The sequence below is a fragment of the Acinonyx jubatus genome, chromosome B1, assembly GCF_027475565.1.
Source record: "Acinonyx jubatus isolate Ajub_Pintada_27869175 chromosome B1, VMU_Ajub_asm_v1.0, whole genome shotgun sequence".
Lineage (NCBI taxonomy): Eukaryota > Metazoa > Chordata > Mammalia > Carnivora > Felidae > Acinonyx > Acinonyx jubatus.
This window is the reverse complement of record NC_069382.1, coordinates 647916-668806: the sequence shown is the minus strand read 5'-3', so window position 1 is coordinate 668806 and position 20891 is coordinate 647916. Positions and strand designations below refer to the sequence as shown.

The following is a 20891-nucleotide window of genomic DNA, read 5'->3' as shown; positions in this document are numbered from 1 at the left end:
GATCCACAGAAACTATTACCACCCCCGCCCCTGTAAAGGACATTTTTTTAAAATAAAGAGCATGTAGAAGTGTGAAGACCAAAGTCAAAGAACAGAAAGGAAAAAAGTAAGTTTACAAATATTTTTTTCTTATTTTTGCAAAATGTCCACAAAATTGGTTTTGAATTGTGCACAGAACACACATAAGTATAGCTTTGAACCTACTACTTACTTGAATTCTATCTCCAAAGGGTTAAAATAAAAAGCAACAGGACGTTTATGCAAACTGTACAAGCACCCGATGTGGAGGGCTCTCGGCACAGAGCTCCACCCTGCACACTGCCCCTTTCGCAAGAAGGGAAGAAGGTCCCCTTGTCTTCTTCTCTTTGCAGTTTGTCTTCTGACACAACATGGGGGTGAGTGAGCATTCACTCTCCTGTCATCCTGATCGAGGCTGGAAAGCCCAGCGATGGCTGTGGAACCCACTCACTGCTGTGGAGACCAGACTATCTTTGCTCACAATTCTTTTTCTTGTTGATACCATGGATGAGACTAACTTCAGATGTGGCGGTATTTTCAACTTTACAAATTCCTAGTGCAGTGGGCAGCCTGCACACGGGAAAGGTTCAACTAACCATGAATGAATAAAATGGAACCAGTAATGACAGAAACATACTAGCAGTGAGTTTTTTCTTAAAATATGTACTTATCCTATAATGAATCAGAAATTTCGTAACAAATAACAATGGCTAACAATGATCACTGAGTTTTCAGTATGTCAGGGAGCCTATGATTTTTCCATCTTCAAAACCATTCTAGATCTAGGTATTCAGAATTCCAGTCAATATATTACTCCCCGAAAGCAATACTTAACACAATATATTTCCACTACAGTAAAATAAACTGGACAATTCCTCAGAGCACTGTATAAACGGATGTGGCCTAATATAAATTCACCACTTAGGAGTTATGTCGTTTAACCTTGATAATATTAACATCTGTGATTCATAACTGGAACTGAGGAAAGTGGACCCCAGATGCAGCATGAACTGAACAAGCACCCACTTCCAGGAGCCTTTACCAGGCAATTAGTGCACGTTCAGCACCATGGACAGACCTCCATGGGCGTGACCTTTCTCTTGAGACTCCATGTTTCATAGGACACCAGTTGTTACTTCCTTAATATTTATCTCACTGTGGACACGCTGCTCCATGGCTGATGGCGATTTTCCAAGCATGACTAGTCTACCTTCCTAAACACATCCTTCATAAGAGCCCCGCACGGAAAGTGGACCCACGAGCTTTACAGGGCACTTGAGGAAGGGGATCAGCCCCAGGGGAAGGGCAGCTCTGCCTCGCTCAGATCAAGCATTTGCCTCACCTCGTTGAGAGACTCTATGCCTGCCTCATGGCAAGCTCAGCATGTTGTGGAGAGCAAAGCTGTAAAAAACTCTATTGTGGACGCCCACACCTACGACATGGAAGTGCCAACCTGCCATAGGAAGTATTCAAGGCCACGTGGTAATAAGGTGCAGAAGTTGGTTCATGCACTCAAAACCTGTGTTCTTAACAAGTCTCTCTCTCCCTTAGGCCCCCATCTCTCCCTCAGTAAAATCAGAATAATAATATTACAGTATTGACAATAATACCAATAATGCCAGCCCACACTAACACGAGGGGAGAAATGATGCATGTGCAAGCCTTTGTTAAACTGTCATTTAGCCACCTCCTGGTCCTTCACAGCCCCAAGCAGTAGTGAACACCTTCCCCAGTGTCTTTCAGCTTGAAATGACTTCTTTCAATTCTGGTATAAAAATGCCAGCTGTACTTCTAAGTCCAATTGAAAGCTGTTCCCTGTGTGAAACTGTCACTGATCCTTCAGACCTAATTTAAACTGACTTCAGAGCCCATGTTCTTGTTGCATTTATACCTTTGTTTTGAACACTTTCTTGCTTGCTGTGTTTTGCTACTTATGTCTATGACTATCTTCCCAAATGGATTACAACCTTGTTCAACATATGAATCATATTTTAATTGTCTCTGTATCTCCATCACCTAGGAGAATTCCAATTCATGGCTCATAGTCAGTGAATGTTCAAGAAATAAATGCATGACTATTAGAGCTTATACCCTTGTTGGGGGTCCTAGCTATAAGAATAAAATCACAAATAACAGAAGACAGTAGCTTATAAAAGCCAAATGAGTGCTTAACACACCATCTGTTACTCAGTAGGTGATTGATAACTTCTGCTAACCTGATTTTAGATCTTTTGAAACAGTTTCAATAATCTAGAAAAAACTAAGGCATTATTACTTCTTATAAATACACACACACACACACACACACACACAATACTGAAGAGAATGAAAACAAGTCACAAAATCAGAAAAATAAAATGTTTGCAAAACATGTTAAAGGACTGGTATCCAAGGAATTCTTAAAACTCAACAAGAACACAAACAAGCCAATTCAGAAATGTGCAAAAGACCTGAACAAACACCTCACCAAAGAATGCACACTGATGGTAAATACATACTATGAAAAGATGCCAACATCATATACAGAGCTACTTTGGAAGACAGCCTGGTAGTTTCTTGCAAAGCTAAGCATACTCTTACCGTAGGATCCAGCAATTACACTCCTTGGTATTTGCCTAAATAAGCTAAAAACTTATGTCCACACAAAAACCTGCACACATATGTTTTCAGGAGCTTTATTTATAATTGAAAAAAACCTGGAAACAACCAAATGGATAGGTGATGGATAGGTGATGGGAGGGACACAAGGTGATGGATAGGTGATGGATAAATAAACTTCAATAGGTGATGGATAAATAAACTGTGCTGCATCCAGACAATGGCTATTACTCAACACTAAAGATAAATGAGTTATCAAGCCATAAAAAGACATGGAGGAAATGTAAATGCATCTCACTAAATGAAAGAAGCCAGTCTGAGAAGGCTACACACTGTATGATTCCAACTCTATGACATTCTGGAAAAGGCAAACTATGGAGACAGGAAAAGGATCGATCAGTGGTTGTCAGGGTTGGGGGAAGGGAGGGATGAACAGGTGGAGCCCACAGGGTTCTAGGGCAGTGAGACTACTCTGCATGATACTTTAATGGTGGATACGGGTCTTCATACATTTGTCCAAACCCATGGAATGAACACCCAGAGTGACCCTAATGTAAACTATGGGCTTTAGACAATAATATTGTATCAGTGCTGGTTCATCACTTGTAACAAGATGCACACCAATGCAGGATGTTCAAATAAAGAAAACTTGTGGCACCTGAGTGGCACAGTCGGTTAAGCATCTTTTTATTCTGGCTCAGGTCATGATCTCACAGTTTGTAGAACTGAGCCCTGCGTTGGGCTCTGTGCTGAAAGAGTGGAGCCTGCTTGGGATTCTCTCTCCCTCTCTCTGTCCCTCCCCACCCTGTGTTGTGTGTGTGTGTGTGTGTGTGTGTGTGTGTGTGTGTGTGTGTCTGTCTCTCAAAATAAATCAATAAACAAACATGAAACAAAAATAAGAAGAAGTGGATGTTGGGGGGATAGGTAGAAACTGCACTTTCCGCTCAATCTTTCCATAAATCTAAAACTGCTCTTGAGAAGAGTCTATTAATTTTAAAAACCAGTGCCAGCTGTTCTTACTATCATTATTAATATTATTCAGGACGAACAGATGTTCTGAAGTAGGAGAAAATCCCTGATGAGCCAGCATGTGGACAGGGCTGGCAAGGTGAAAACCTAGACTCATCCCCATTTCAAAGTTCAGGAAAAGGTGGACAGAGGGTCACCTGCCCAAGGACCCAGTGGGATTCAAATTGATCTTGGCTTGACCTTCAAGTGCAAATTCACCCCCTGAGTGGGTAGCGGCCAAGAAGAGTGCTGTGTGACAACAGCCTCTGGGTTTGTGAATGAGTCTGCTGTGTGAGGAGATGGGGAAATGGTCATGAGCCCACGTTTACCATGTGGGAAGAACCACCCAAGCAGATGTGTGTGGCACTCGCCTTTTGTGGAGGAGGCAGTTCTGAGACATCGAATCATCCAAGATAGCAAAGCAGCCGCTATGTGAGGCCAACCTCTCCACAGAGACAGCTGAGCAAAAATCTGAAAGGTTCACGAGACCATTTTTAGGACACAGCTCAAATGTGAAATTCCAGCATGTTTCTCAATAAAGCTGGCACAACAATGGTCAGCTCTCACGTGAGCACGCGAGTCAATGCTGCCATCATGATTACGCTGGGATGAGTGGAAGGGGCCCAAGAGGGACAGTGTTTATCCAGAGCCTCAAGCCTGGAAAACAGAGGAGCCAAGGGCTGAACCTGGATCGAATCACTTTCTACTAAAAGTGTAATATCGCAATGACACTCACAACCCAGATCGTGAGTGGCTGTCACAGCAGAGGCCCTACCACCACCACCGCCACCACCGTCACCTGGCTCCCAAAAGCCATGGCAGCCACAGCACAGCCACATCCTAAGACCAGTTCTTACTGAGTGTGATGGCAGAGCTGTGCCCCCAGTTTATGTGCTGAAGCCCTAATCGCAGCCCCCTAGAATGGGACCTGACGTGGGAACAGGTCTTTGCAGATGTAACTGGTTAAGATGAGTGTCCATCCATTGACTTGTGTCTGCATAAAGTGAGGAGTGTGGAGGCAGTCACACAGGGAGCGCACGGGGTAAAGATGTAGGGATGATGCCCCCACACACCAAGGACACCAGCAAACCCTGGAAGCTGGGAGGGAGCTCGCTCCACCGACACCTTGATGGTGGCCTTTGAGCCTCCAATGTGTGTCGCTCAAGCCTGCTGTCTGTGGCGCTGTTATGGCCACCCCAGGAAGTTAGCACACCAAGGGGGAATGGCCTCTAATGGCAAGGAGGGGCTACCATTTATTTCCCCAAATCTACCAACTGCTCAGAAGGAGAAGGAGACAACAAAGCTTCCAAAACGCATCCCAAGTAAAAGCTGGAGGCTGGGGGAGGGGGGGCACACGCAATTCCGCACCGCTCACCGACAGGGAGGGCTTGTGGGCAGCCAGCTCTCTGCACAGGGGCCAGCAGGTGCGGGATGTTCAGTCCACCTGCAGGTTTTCAAGAGAGCACTTCTGTTAAACCCTCCTCCTACCTTTTGCTCTTTGTAGGGAACACGTCTCCTCTTCAAGAGGTGTACTTCAGATCAGTCCTCAAGCCACTCTCTGGAGGAGCCCCACAAGGCCGCAAATAAGGACTTGGCCCAGACCCTCCTCTTGGGTAGTTTATGAAGGTGTAAGTGCCAGACGCGGAGTGCTGGGGAGTCAGGGACCAGCCTCTGCCTCCAAAAAGCACTTACTTACAAAGTAAGACTGCAGGTCCCCAGAGCTCATTTACCTCTAACGCGCCCCTCTGACTCCACTGGTGTGCAGAGCTCCTGCTGTTTACACAAACTTCTGTCCCCTCCCCCACAGGAGACGAGATGGAACAGTAGGGGGACGGGCAAAGGACAACGTGTGGCTGGGTCACACGTGCCACAAAACCCACAGGAACATGTGCTCCGCCGGGCAAGAGGAGACCGCCTGGAAACTGCTCCCAGCCTCCAGAGCGTCAGGGGCAGGCCCCCCCAGGCCACCTGCAGCACCACACACGCCGGCCGGGGCAGTTCCCATGGAACATCCCACTTCAGTGCCCCTTCCCACGAACACTTCAGCAAGGTGACCCGACTGATAAACTAGGCCAGAAATTCCCCCAAAGTTTGCACAGCCCTCTCATCTGAAAAAGACTCCTCTCTTTGCCATGCCCACCAGGATGCATGGCCTTTTCTTGCTAAACCCTGGGTCTTTTCCTAAAGGGAGGATGTCTTTCGGGTCTGAGGGCATCAGTGGAGAGCAGCAGAGGAGCGACAGGTGTCCAATGACACAGCCACAAGGATATGCTTGGCCTCTGAGGCCCCCAGTCACCCAGCCACAGGGTAAGGGCTACGGAGGGTGGGGGGGGGGCACCCATGTGCTTCTCACATGCAATGGACCAGAGCGTGGCTTTGGCATTCTGAGTCCACACAGGATCCCAGTGACAACCCATTGGTCACTGGAGGCGGAGGTCCCTTTGCTAGAGAGAGTTGAACCTTCTCAGGTGGAAATGGACCAAGACAATTTAACCCCCAAGAATGAACCAGATGACATCTCAAAAATCACCCCACGCCTTACTCATCTGATTACCACAAGGACAAGCACCAGGAACCTCTCCTTCCTCTCCCAAAAGCCGCCTGCTGCCCATCCCCCGTGGAGTCAGCAGCAGATCCAACAGGACAGCTCTTTCCAGCAAAGGGGGTCCCGGGAGCCGACACTTGGCCTGGTTTCCTCGTGGTGAGGGCGTCAAGGCACAGGGACATGGGGCCAGGAGCCACGGGCTGGCCCTGAAGTGGAGGGGGGCTCTCACCCACCCCACTACCACGCCACATTTCTGACGTTCAGCAGGCAAACTGCGGGCAAATGGTGAACAATGCAGGCCAGAAAAATGCCCCCTTTCCTGCCTCCTGTGACAGCCAATCCCAACTATGGATCCGGGTGCATTCGTGTTCACCCTGAAGGGTGACTGTGTGGGTGGTAACTAGAGCTCGATGTGGCAGACGATGAAACCTTTCCGCATGCACAGAAGGTAACGGGTCTAGGTAAACCTGGTGCTCTCAGGATTAGTAACTACGTGTGTGGAGTCCACGTAGGCACAAGGCTTGTGGGAGCCGTCTGTCCGAGGAACAGTTCCAGCTACTCCACAAACTGGCCTGCAGGTACCACACACGGGCCCACGTCCCACCACCTCCTCCAAGGAAAGAAGACACTGCAGCTGTCTGCAGTGAGAGGACAACAAACAAAAGATGTTTAGGAAAGTGAGACGTAACACATGCACGGTCCCCAGTTCTGAGCTCAGGGGCCAATGTTCACCTGCTTCTGAGCCACTTACTCCCATCTATAGATTCTAGCACTGGTATAAAAATGTTTTTATTATAGAAATTTCTATAAACAAAGGTCTCATAATCTCCGTGGTCACTAGAAGGAAATACACTTTAAAGTGATGATTTCTTGATTGCATTAGCTACAAAACTGTACAATTCCACACAATTCAATAAAGCAGATGATGTGGCTATTTTTTTTAATATCCGTTATGGCTTTTAGAATTTTTGATATTCATGGTAACATTTAGAAGGGAATGTGAATTGACACAGCTCAAAGGCAGGAGAGAAAAGTGATCTGGGAGGTTTTTCTAGGGTTTCTACTCAAGAATTGTTTTGGAAGGCTGAAAACCCACCTTGAAAGTGGGTATTGCCTTAACTCGAAATAACGGCTTTGTTATTGGCCTCAACTGTGGACCTCTCCCTCCTTAGGTAACGTAAGCATCTTTCTGTGATGATCCTGATGATATGAGCTCAGAGGTTCAAGTGGAGAGTGATAATTAATGGAACAGGCTTAAAAGGCATAATGTGTCACACAGAAACTCCCTAATTGAATTAATACTGCAACAGCACATTCCCTGAGAAGTCACTGCCACTCAGCCAGCAGAGAACACCTTCCAGACAGCTTCCACGGCTGTTTTCCTTCATCTCCAGCACATGCCTAACACACGCCGTCGGTCACCTTACACGTGTGACATCAGAAGCCAAGATTCCCTGCACTGGCCGGAGCCTGCTAGTGCAGACCGTGTGTGTGTTCTGATGCACTGTTAGTGACAATCCCTCTTCTCCAAGATGGCACAAGGGCTAGGACGTTTGTTGGCTCTGATATGTTGCCCGAAGGAAGGCAAGGAGAAGTCACATCAGCGCACCTGCTCAGACACTGGGCGCCCAGCTGGTGGAGGCTGGGGCCTGCCCTGGAGCGATCCCTGGGGAAGCCTGAATATTAACGAGGACTCTGGAGTTCAGCTTTGAAAAACACTCCTACGTTTGAGGACACAAACATTGATTTCAGTACATCGGGTGGGCACTGGGCGAAAGCGTGTGGGACACCCACAGCAACGAAGGCTTAACAGTGACGTGGACGGAGACTATTACAGCAGGCTGTTTCCTCTCAAAACTGACACATACCACACAGGTCATACAGGAAATGGAGAGGAGGAGGGAGGAGAGAGCAAGAATAGGCACCTGGGACCGTCTCCTCTGGACATCGCTGTTCTCCAGTCCGAGCACCTGCGCCACCTGCCTGGGCCGCAGCAACGGCACGACCTGAACGGTAGCACGGCACCTCGAGGATCCCACCCCCGGCCCGTGTGGCTCCCAGCAGCCATTCCTGCCGTCAGCACCCATGCAAGTGCAGACGGACGGGTGTCCTGCAGCCCAGCAGGAATCAACACCTCCCTGCCGGGTCCACACCTAGCTCCCTGTGCCCACATGCATGCCACCTCATTTGGCTTCTGGAACAACATCAGAAGAGCACCCTGCTTTTTTGAAGAATCCCTTCCTTGGTTAAATACGTGGGTGATTCACTGAAGTCTGCATGTATATGAAAGATGAATAAGGAAAACATATCTAAAGTACACACACACGCACACACCTGGAGCCTGTATGCCACACACTGTCCTAGAAGGCTGGGAAATATTCAAAGTTATTTAAAGAGGGATGAATTTTAAAATTGGAATAGGTGCAAAAGGAGGTGGAATAAGAGGAACGGGAAAACGAGACGCAGTGAGGAGGGAACAGGACGCTTGTGGCTCTATTTGTGGAAAGCGCCTAACGGGGAAGAGAATCTGAGGGGCTCTTTCCTTGCGCACATCCAGGAGCAAATGTTCTGCTGAATCGGATACTGGACGACTCATGCTTGGCCCACGGCCTCCAGAAGCAGCCGCAGGTGGGTCAGAGAGGGCAGGGTGGAGCCTCCCACGCCCACCCACAGAGAAGGGGTGTCACTGGGAAAGTCAAGGAGAGTGGAGCTTGAGCAGAGCACTTATTTGTGTTAGATTTCTTCAGGCTTCAAGCAAAGGAGTGGATGCTTCTCTCCCCCACCAGGAGAAGGTGATGGGTGGGTTCAGTTAGCGCTGGGTTGCTCCAGAAGATGACAGCTGTATCATCACACAAAAGCTGAACTGGAGACCACTGCTCATCACCCCCTCCACCTCTGCTGTGCAACTGGGCCACGGGCAGTGGAAAATGGAGGCCATGCACGGCCAGCCCACGGTGCCCATGAGAAGGCACTGTGCCTCGCATGCAGACCCACCAGGATGCTCGTCGCGTGAATGACATCCTGACCTTGACTTCCCCTGCAACACACTGTCTGCTAGAGTGTCTGTGATGATTTTAGAGGCGTCCCTCTGAATATCAGCTGAATTGCAAAGGGGTGCCCATGGTCCTTGGTGCCGGGACAGCGCACTTCAACACTGAGTGGCGGGTCCTGGCTCCTGGGAGTGATGGCACATGGTTCCGCCCGGCCTGGCCTGTCGCGAGCTGCAGAACCATTCCCCTCGCAGGAAAGGTCAAAGCCATCCTTCCTGGGATCACGTCTGTTCATTCACCCTGACTTCAGCTGGGGGGAGCAGGGGGAAGACAGTTACAGGCTAACTTCCCCCAGCCCCCATTTCCTTTTCTGTGAATGAAGGGAAATTGAAACAAGAGAAGAGACTTGTGCCTTTTCCTCCAGACTTTTATTCAGAGTGTGAGGAACCAGAGCCAGAGTACAGAGCACAGCCTCAGCCTGCCCTCCGGCCATCTCCACGGCTCACCAGGGACACAAGCCTGAAGGCCACGTCTTCACCGCAGATTGGCAGGGTTCCTGCCAGCAGTGGGTGGTAGGGGAGGGATCGCCCCCCATGCTGGCGGAGAATCCACACGGCTTCGTCTACAGCAGAGCACGCTCTGCCCCATGGCTGGGCTCGTTTCCCCGTCGCTGGGACTTCTCAGCCCCATTTTTGCAGTGTTGTGTCTCCTCCCTGGAATCTACCACCAGTTAAGGAGGAAGGGGAGGCTCTCCCCAGGAGCCCTAAAACCACCTCCAGTAAGTCACCTCCTCCCCCAAAGCAAGGACACAATCCAGCAGGAAGGCCAAGGGAAGGACTGTGTGGTTTACCAATCTGTCTGGGTGCAGAGGCAAGACATGAACCAGCTCATGACATGAAGTGATTTCAGGAAGAAGCTTCTGGATTTGCAAAGAGTACCAGAACACGCACAGGGTCAGAAAGACACATTATCAAGTACAAGAAGAAAACATCTGCAAAACTAAATGTATGTTTATTGTACTTTGACTTGAAAACCCTTGCTTCCTTCCCACGGCTACAACTGTGTGTGTGTGCATATGAATATGTGTGTGTACATGTGAGGTATGCATGCATGTGTGTGTGGATATGAGGTGTGTGCATGTGCCTTGAGTGTGTGTGCATGTGTATGTGTGTGTGTACATGTGAGGTGTGTGTGTACGTGTGCATGTCAGATGTGTGCATGTTTGGGTACAGGTGAGGTGTGTGTGTGCATGTGAGGTGTGTGTGTGTGTGTGTGTGTGCATATGGATGTGAGGTATGTGTGTGTGCATTGAGTGTGTGTGTTTACATGTGGGCATGAGGTACGTGTACGTGTGTGTGCGTGCGTGTGTGTGTGTGTGTGTGTGTGTGTGCATATGAGGTGGGAGGTCAGTCTGGCAAAGAGGCCGCCCAGCCAAGGTCACGTCTTCCCTGAATGCTGGTGGGCTCCCACTCAATCCTACATAAATACCGAAAGCGCCACATCACACGCCATGCCCTCGGGCAGCACTTGGCACTAACCAAGTAGCAGTGAGTGGAGAGCTGGTCGTTCCCGTATTGATCATATTTACGGTACATAGTAGCCTATTAAATGTAAGGCTCAAAATATGACACATCGCTATGCACGAACAGTGGTGTTTTTAACAAAAGACAGGGCCATGGCGAAAAAACAGTAAACCTGCAGGGAGGAGAGAATGAGGCTCGGTGTCTCTCCAACACTTTGATCCCATCATTGTCTCTCTAATGAAACTCCAAGTCCAAAGTCACTTAGCCTCACCTTCCCCAGTCCCTCCAGCTCCAACAGGTTGGAGGACGGACCACGTTCTTCTCCGTCCTTTGTGGACCCTCGTCTGGACAGACAAGCCTGGGGGCTGGGAAGGGGGTGTGGACAGTGTCTAGGAGGCCGGTGCGTGCTGGGAGGGGGGCTTCCCGCCCTCCCGGCGGGGGCAGGGTCCCCATGCGCCCTGCTTTCTGTGTCTTCTGCTCACCTGTGTGTCCACACCAGCCTCCCCCCGTCCCCACGTCACCACCCTCCATCAGCAGGGACAAACCAGCACAGCTTCCGGAGACGGAACTACTGCTGCCCAGTGATAAAACATTAGGCCGATTGAAGGGGCCTCGGTTTTCTTGTCTGCAAAATGGGCATGGGCACAGGGGTGGGCAGGACTCATGGGTTAGCAGCTGGGTGACAGCGCAGCACGACTTTGCCATCTCGGGATGGTCCTCCCACAGCCACGCATGGCCCCACTGCCCTGTCCACGAGATGCAGTGCCCCCAAGGATGGACCCCACACACATCACCTCCCCTGATGAAGGCGCTAGCTGGCCTGTGACAACTGAGGAACCCTGATTCACCAGAAATCCCACACTGACGGGGCTGAGCTGGCTGCTGTGACCTGACTCTCAGTGGGCGTCCCGTCCTGAACCCTCACTTCTGCATCATGGAGAATACTGAGGGGAGCGTCTCGGCCATCTGGATTGACACCTCTGGCAGGACACGGAGACGGTGTGTGGTCCAGCACACCCAGAAGGTCAACAGAGAGAGGCCCCATCAGAGCCATCCACCCGCTGTGGACAGGACAGAACGGTAAGGGGCGAGACGTGATGAGCCCAACGTAACCGCCACACAAAGGCCGGCGTGGGGCGTGGGGCGTGGGGCGTGGGGCGTGATGCAGAAGCGACGGAACCACGGAGCTACTGCCGAGAGAGGCTGGTGCGGTCGAAGCAAAAGAAGTTTGCACGTTTCACGGGTTACAGACTGGATGGCGCGGGTGGGGGCAGAGCTCACCACGGCCCGATTGGGACCTGCCAGGGACAGTCCCCTCCCTCCCCTGCAGCCGCTGCAGACAGCAGCTACCCCAAACCAGCTGACCTGCAGCCTTCCCAGCGGCGGGGACACAGCACGCCACACGTGCGGCCTGAAGGCGAGGTGGGGTGTGTGTCCTTCCCCACTCCATCCTGACGGGGAGCCAATGCACAGAGCCGGGCCCCCGGGCAACCCCAACTGCAACCGCGGGGAACACCGCCTGCACACAACACCTATGGGAGCCTTTGAGGCGGATGCGACACCCCAGCCGAGCCCGCCCGCCTGCCCCTCTGGGTTCTCAGGAAGGAACCCCACAAGGTGCCACCCTTTACTCAGACCAGCAGGACGGCTGACAGTCTGCAAAAGCGCAGAACTCTGGGTTCCCTGGGGAACCCTGTAAAAGCACTTGGGGGCTCGGATAACAAAGACTCTGTAGGAACAATCAGGTCCTTAAGAGGAGAGCCAGGATGGAGACAGAGGGCGGTCTGTCTGAATCTGGAAAGTGTCTGTGAGTGTCTGTGGGGCAATCGGATAAAGACAAGGCAGACTCGAAATCCTTCCCATGATCCCCTGTGCACATCGTAATTAATGAGAGGAGCATTCTTAAGGCACGGGACTGCAACCCCCAGAAGCCCTCCTCCCCTGCCACCAGATTTAGAAGCAAAACGCTTCATGGAGTTCGATAAATGACAGAAACAGAAGATTCCTGCCAAAATACGTCGCTCTCCCTGAATGCAGTGCGTTTTTAACAAACCTATGTGGACAAGAAGGCCATTTCACAATTAGTTTTCTCTAAATAGAAATGTTGACTTTTTCCTGAGGCGAGTCAGATGAAGATTGCTAATTTTACTACCAGTGATTATCCCGAAATAATCACGAATAAGATAATGACCCCACGATCAAATTTCTGGCAACTGCTGTATCTTTGAAAATAACTTCCTGAGTCAGAGTTTCAGACACAAGCCTTGCTGAGCACTGGCTATGTGCACAGATGCCAGGAATGAGTAACTTTGCGTTTTAAATGCAGGGGGTGCAGAAAGGAAGCCCCGGGTAGCATGTGGACGTGTGTTTATTCAGAAATACCCTGTACGTGTTGTGCACGCTGTGTGGAGGTGTCTACTTTCAACTCAAGGTCCACACACACCACGAAGACGGTGAATCCATAGCACGCTTTAGAACTTCCTTCCGCACCTCCTGGGGCGCGTGCAGGGCTGTCCCGGGCGCTCACCCCCTACTGCCCCATAGCTGGGGTCTCTAAACGAGGTGCGTGGACGTGTGTGCAGGTGCGTGCGTGGTCATTTTATTCCCCCTAATAGACATTTGTGCCACTGCAGCATACGGAGGCTGAAAGGAGAGAGGAGATGTTCTCCAAGAACCGTCCATGCGGCTGGCGTCGCAGCAACCACATCCCAGCTGCACTGACACTGTATTTTCTGGAGAATGTCAGTCTAATCCACTAATGCAAAGACTCACTCACTTAAGAAAGCTACCAGATTAAACAGTATTGAAATACAAGTGACATTGCTTTGGAAAACAGAAAATGCTTTGAGGTTATTGATGCTGGTTTAATAAAATCAGAGTGGAGAACTAAAGCTTCTCTGCCAAAGCACACTACCCCCAAACGGCACTCAAGTTGGGGAAGATCTGATGCGGTCACCTTTAGGGAACTGGGCGTCCATCTCGCAGTGACGTGTTTCCAATCTGAACACCGCTACATCGCTTATTTTTAGGTTATTCGCTTTTGCTTTAGCCGTAAATAAATTGAAGCAAGTTGTTTAAAAATGCGGTATTCGATGCTTGCAAAAACTTACTGGATTAGTGCCAAGGATGGGCCAGGGTCAGGCTGGGCAATCTCCTCAGCCCCGGGCAGCCGTCTGCTCTCCCTGACTGAGACCTTCCCCCCGGTGCAGCCACTGCCAGTGAGAGCCCCGCTTCCTTGCTGTGTCCGGGGAAGCGTTCCACCCTGCGTGCGAAGCCCCCGTGCAGTGACGAGTGGTCCTGGGCAACTACCTGTTGCTAAGTACAGCGTAAGTCACAAAGCCAGGGAAGTCCCACTGACGGGTTCTCTTGTCTGAACAAATTAAAGGGCACGAAATCTTCCACATAACACGAAGTCTGAGCTTTGGGGGCAGAATTATGAATGAAGAAGTCAACATTCACCTACATGTGGGCAAACCAATAACATCTGAGTGGACATGCTCAGTTCTGTAGGGAGTATAACACCCACAGAGTAGGCGTCGTGGTCATTTATGAGAGGAACTTTCAAAACCAGCTACTGCCTAATGCCCGAGTTAATAACATACCCTTTATGGACGCTCTCTTTCACTAGGAAGGAGCCGGCCCCTACTATTTAGAGGTGTGCGCGTTTCCGCACAAGGTAAAGAAAGCACATAAAAAAATGCTAGCAAAGCAGGACAAGAAACAGAAGCAGCAGCAGCCCCCTCAGGGGACAGCTCGAGCCGCCCGCTCAACGCGCTCGAGGCACGTAGTCCCCTGGCTTCAAAGTTCCCTCTGGCGAAGCCTCCTCGGGGGTCAGGGCGGGAGGCCCAGGGGCCCACGGGGACCCCGGTCAGAGCGCGTGCCCGGGGGCCTCCTCGAAAACCTCAGCAATTCCCACCACGGTCCAACGCCGTCACCTCTGAGGGGACGCAGGACCGCTACCTGCTCGGCACTCAACGCCGGAGTCTCCTGCCTTTGAAGAGGTTTCGGTTTTCATGGCACGCAGGGCAGCTGCCTAGCACCTCCCGGAAAGCTCTCTCCTGCAGCTGGTAAGCGGCACAGACCCTCGCTGCGCTAGGCATCACAAAGGAAGCTGTCTTCACAGGCTTCCTTCTCCCCCTCGCTTGCACACGAACGCACGGGTGTTAACAACCACAGGTCCCTGGATTCGCTCATTCCCAAAGGGGCGCTGAACCAGCGGCGAGACTGATGCGTCCTTGCTGTCATAAACGGGGGCGACCAGAGTAGTTCCTGCATTACAAAGTGCTCTGGGGCTCGGCCACGACGGGAATAATGGGTAACTGGAGACTGAACTCGCGCTCTAGGATTACAGCGGTGTAGTTGTGGACTGCTGGGCGAGACCTCTCCCCCACACCCTCCGTGCCAATTAAGACGCTCCCGGGATGGCAGCGACTGTGTCCCCAGCTGCTGCCGGCACGGCAGCCGAGAGACAGGAGCATTTTACTTATAAAGGCAGGTGCAGCCCGGGGCCCGGAGGGAGGGCAGTGAAAAGCCGTGGTGCAAAGTACGGAGAGGCGAGCCGCTCCCGGAGGTGAGCCACCACATCCGTGCAAGCACACAGCCAGGCAGGAAAAGTAAGAAATGAGTCATCCTGGACTTACCGAGGCAGGGTTCCCGCTGCTCTGCTGGCCGCATCCAAATGCAAACAGCAGGCGGCTTCTCAGAAAACGGGGAGACGTGCGCTCGGAGAAAAGGTCCGAAATCACCGCCACGGGAGAAGGCCAGAGGCGACGGAGTGTGTGTCCGGGGACCTGGCCAGTCACAGCCGGGGCTGGCCGGCCACAGGGCTCTGCCAGACAAGTGCACTGCAGCACGGTGGCCTAGGGTTGCAATGCATGTCCCATATATTCAGGCATAACAGAAAACACGGATCTGGAGTGCTCTGCATGTGGATGTGGGGGCCGCCTGGCACACAGCAGCAGAGGGAGGCTCTCTGCTCCTAACGGAATTAGCCACGGAGACGGACGCCTTAATTCCATGCAGTGCTATCCCCCAGGATATCAATTACAGAAAGCAGGTGCCTCTATCTCCTGTTTTTTCAGATAAATGTCTATAATCTCATTTCACAAATGATCCCTATTTAGACAGGAGCCACCTATTGTGATGATATCATTTGCTCTAGTAGCCATAAATGGACAACTTCCTAGGGAGCGTCACTGCTCTGGCGACACGGGTCTTTATAAACATGAGCGTGCGTGGCGTTCGGAGGCCCGTCCGCCAGGCAGCTTCTACTCCTGACGCGGAATGCTCCCCATCTCCAAAGTTACAGCAGGAGAGGAGAGCCTCCCCTCAAATGGCTTGTGCGCCTCTGGACACCTCCTCCCGGGGGACAGTGCCAGTTCTGCCAGGGAGGGGAGGGGCGGGCGTGGGAGGGGGCATACAGGCACCTGTCTGTCACACGACCCCTCCACCCACCTCCACGACAGCCCCCGAAAGAGAGGAATGGGCCACTTTCCGCTGCAGCAAAGGTCTGGGCCCCGTGGCCGGTGCCCTTTAAGGCACCGGGACCGTGTCCTGCTTGGACACACCTCACCCTCCGAAACTCCAGTCAGAGGTGGGATCAAAACCCGGAGAGGTAGTGTCCAGGGAGGCTGAGATCCCTCCAGGATCCATGCATGGAGACTATGTCACTAAAGCCGGGTTCCCACCCCGCCAAGCGGCTGTCGGGGAGCGTGTGGAATCGCCCCTGAGAGACTATTTATAAAAACCTTCGGCTTCGTCATCACGTGTGCCCACAAAGAGAGGATGGCAAGAATCCAGTGCAAAGGAAGATGCCCGAAGCTGAGTGGCCACGTGGAGATAGTAAGGGAGGCATTCAGGCAGATTTCATAATACAATCTCCCGAGATTTCCCCTGCTCTACTCTGGAGACAGGGACAGGGCAGCGGGAGAAGACAGGGTTTGCACCACACTGTTCACCGTTAATAAGACTGATTAGCGAATGAAGACCTCAGGTTTACTAAATTACACCAGCATATCACTGCGAAACGTCCCACGGGCCAGCGTGGATGCTCTGGGGTGCCAGGGGTTTCTGTCAGCATGAGTCCTGACCAACTCCCAACCCAAGTCTCCAGGGATGGAGACAGAGTGAGCCTGTGGTGGGCCTGCCTGTGCCCCCGGGAGACAGCGCTGAGGGTCCCACAACACAGGGGTGTCCATGACGCCGAGTAGGATTACAGGATTACCCAAGTGGATCGGGACTCTGAGCCTCCTTCCCAAACGAGTGAACTCCCAGTAAGCAAACCCCACCAGAGTCTGCTCCAGCAACGTGCCGGGATGCCTCAAGGAGCAGCAGCATGGGGCCTGACCTCGGCGCGTTTCTGGAGCCTGCATCCAGAGCCGGGAGAGCCCTGCAGACAGAGGGCGGCCTCCACGGCTTACTGACGTGTCGAGTGAATCACCCTGCGGGGACATCACCTGTACCACTGGGAGGGGTGGACAGCGTCCCCCAAATCTACATCCACATGGCCCTCAGAATGTGGCCTTATCTGGAAGTAGGGTCTCTACAAATGTAATTAAGGATCTTGAGATCCAGTCACTGTGTATTAAAATCCACTGTGCACTATATGCCATGGCAAGCAGGTGGGCATCCTTCCTAGGGAAGAGAGGACACAGAGAGGAAGGGACAAGCCAGGGGAAGGGAGAGCCTGGTCCTCCCCCGGGGCCTCAGCAGGAAGCAGAGCCACCCACACCGTGACCCCTGCCTTCAAATGCACCCATAGGAAACATCTGTGGTTCTCAGCCCCAAGTCCCAGCCTTGTTAGGGCAGCCCCAGGAAATGAAGGCAGCCGCGTATGTCCCGAAAACACTCCAGTGTTTACCCTGCAGCCGGTTCCTGACCCAGAGCCTTGATCGCTGATGTCCTGAGGGGACTCTGCAAGCCCAGGCCCAGGACCCCACAATGGAAGCTGCCCCCTGGATCACCAGAAGTCCCAGCAGCTCTGCCGGCCGTCCAGCCGTCTTTCCTGCCATCTTGCTGGCCCCCCAAAGCCTGTAAGCACCTTTGAAAACTCCCACTTTGCATACAAGCGATTTATGCTGCTAATGCCAACAGAATCATCGTGACCCGTGGTCCCTGTACCTGTGTCCGCCAAGCCCCTATGTCCCCACCGGTTACAGAGGCGAGTCCACAGCTCCTGCACCAGCACAGGGAAGCACGTGGCACTCAGGTGAGGGTCTGCAGCCCACTCCCGATGACACACACAGAGGGCACATCACATGCTGGGACAGTGGTGCAGATGAGGAAGCAGACAAATGCTGTGGCTCTGAGGACATCACGGCCTGAGCTGCGCAGCCACTCACCCGCAAAGTTTCTACTCTGTGAATGTGTCTTCTCTTCCATGTGATTTTCTTAATCACATTTCCTTTTCTCTAGCTCACTTTATCGTAAGTAAACAGAGCATATGATATATACAGCACACAAAATATGTGTTCATCGGCTGTTATCATCAAGGCTTCTGGTCAATAGTGAAATGTTAGTAGTTACATTTTGGAGGAGTCAAAGCTGTATGTGGGTTTTCGAATGCACAGGGGCTGGTACCCCAGCCTGCGCACTGATTAAGGGTCAGCAGACGTCTGCCCACAGGCTGAAGTGGGAGGGCCAGGGCAGCTGGCAGGGCAGCCTTTGGGGCCAACGCTGGGACCACAGGAGATGGGGTGGAGGGAACATCACAGGGTGACAGGTCGCCCCCAGAAGCAGATGGAGATGGGGTCGAGGATGGAGGGGAGTGTCCCAGGAAACTTGGGGCTGGTCAGGGCCCAGCCTGGGGCATAGGGAGCCCTGTGGCAGTCCCTCCACAGGACAGGAGCTCTGTGTGTGTCCTCAGAAGGAGAGGCTGTCTTGAGTGAGACCGTCGACTGCCAAACGAAGGCTCGCCGCAATGGATTTATAGTTTCCGACTTTATTAGCGCTTTTGGGGTAGACACAGGTGGGATCATTACCACGGGACACGGGCGTCCAGCTGTGTTAGGTCACCTGCATGCGGCACAGCCAAGTCTGAGGAGGGGTCCTTAACTGCCACGTCTAAGGCCGTACGATCTTACATATTGTCCGAACACCGAGCTTTGTCACAAGGGACTAAGGCACTGTCATTAAGACCCAAGTCAAGGACAGGTCGAACCCCCGCACATGAGGACTAGGAAAGTCCATGTTACCATGCCCTCTCCATCAGCGTGGACTCACCTTGATGGAGCACACATGGCCACCAGGTTGTGCCAATGCCACCCGAGACGTGAGAACAGCCGTCCAGACGGACGTGCGGAGAATGGTGCCCACGGACCCAACTGGATTTCATAACCTAATGTGGGCCACACTGCCAGCCTGTGGCGTGTGGCTAGGCTGGGGCCTGTGTTGGCCAGCACTCTCCAGAGACACAGAGCTGGCAGAGAGAGACAGAGATGTGGGGATAAGAAGAACAGATTTGTTACAGGAAGGGCTCACATGGTTATGGACCCCGGAAGTCCCACTGACCACATCTGCAGACGGAGAAGTCAGCCCGAGTCTGACGGCCTGGGAGCCATGGGGGGCGGGGGGGGGGGGCAGGACAAGGTGAATGCTGCCCCTTCCTCTGTGTTTCAGTCCTATACAGGCCCCCAGCAGGTGGGAGGCCAGGGAGGCTTCCTCCGCACAGACCACCGATTCCAGCACTGGTTTCTCACAGACACTGCACAGCAGGCCCAGAAACACGGTCTCACCAGCAAGCCCGGTCCCAGGCAAGGTGACCCATGAATCGAGCTTCACGGGTCCATTCGGGAAGTCAGGCCTATTCCCTAGCTAGGAGGAAACAGCAACAACCTTGGACAGCACCAGCTACATTCCAAAAGGAGGGATTTAACAAAACACCAGAATGACACCCATAGCCAGTCAGTTAAGCCAATGCCCCAGGACAACTCGGGCCAGAGTCACTCCCTGGCCCCACGGGACCCTGACTGTGGACACAGAGAAGCTATGTGTGCAGCTCTGTCCTCTCAAAACTGCCACGATTACCCAGAGCACGCCCTCCCTGGACTTCCCTCCACAACCACACACTCTGGGGCTTTACGCCCGAGTCCTCACGAGGCGCCAAGGACCCAGAACTGGGAGAGCAGCGAGACTGGCTGCCTGTACCTCTTCTGCTACTCCAGCCTCCAGCAGCAAAGCGTCACAAGTACTGCGTTTCACCCCATTAAATGAGAGGTTATCTCTCCTTCTGTTTCCTGTGTAGTGCATGTTAACCCCTGGTGTTAGTATCAACCGCATGGTCACAATTCTCGAAGATGAAAGGACACCAGCCGTCTGCAAACCAATCTCACTCAGAGCCGATCAGACCCAGAGGCTGTGCTGTGTGTGGCCCCAGCCACCACCCCCAGGGCTCTGCAGGTATTCAGAACAGAGATGCCTCATCTTCTTTCAGAGAGAGACACAGGCCGGCTAGCAAGTTATGGAGACAACAGAGACACTGTGGAGTTTTGAGGCACGTCACTTATGTCCACAGAAGGGAAGACTGGGCCATCAATGATTACACTCTTGTCTACACAACGGTCATGACGGACGACAGTTCAGCCAAACTGAAAACAAAGGCAGAGCCGGGACCTCTGGGTTAACGCGAACCTCCATCCAGATCACCCCGTGAGGGTTCGAACCGTAACTCATTCCTGTTGTCCAGTTAGCTCTGCCAGTGCAAACCGCTGACTTCGATCTGTCTTCCCACACGTACACCCACGGGGGACTCTGCAGCTCCCGGGTGAAGACCTGCACAGGCCCGAAGGCGAAAGTCTGCAGTGATAATGTCACAACTCCAAGGCACTGTCCCGGTGCAGACGCGGCTCCGGCAGCCACTTATCACACGGGATCTGGACGATGCTCCCAGGCTCACGAGTTCTCAGCTTCAACAATCACATCATTCGCTTCTTCAAGGGGATTTGTCCTCATGACATTTTACCTCCATGCTCTGGTCGTCTTCAGTAGAAAACGGAGGCACAAAGGATTAGTCAGGGATTATAGTTCACCTCCTAGGTACCGTCGGGCGTCACGGCACAGCCAACATCGGCACAGGGATTTCTGAGCTACGGGGGCTGGGCCCCGTCAGAGCTCAGTACTTCTGGAGGGCCTGTCCGCCACGCTCCGATGGACTCCAAATTCAGTGTTAACTCCAGCACAACGCTCGCAAGACTCCCACCGTCAAAGCCAGGG

General features: G+C 52.3%; 1 protein-coding gene across 7 annotated transcripts in view; it reads right to left on the bottom strand.

Moving 5' to 3' along the window:
* The window catches only part of DLGAP2 (DLG associated protein 2), a 770542-nt gene that overhangs the window by 471518 nt on the left and 278133 nt on the right, over window positions 1-20891 (bottom strand). The window contains exon 1 of one of the 7 annotated variants that reach the window (XM_027049963.2): window positions 15323-15883. The exons of 5 other annotated variants lie outside the window; for them this stretch is intronic. In XM_027049963.2, coding sequence (XP_026905764.1) covers window positions 15323-15356 — 34 coding nt within the window. In that variant the 5' untranslated portion in view covers window positions 15357-15883. Of the gene's footprint in view, window positions 1-15322; window positions 15884-20891 lie in introns of those variants that run through there. One more of the 7 variants, XM_027049966.2, reaches the window with a different exon arrangement.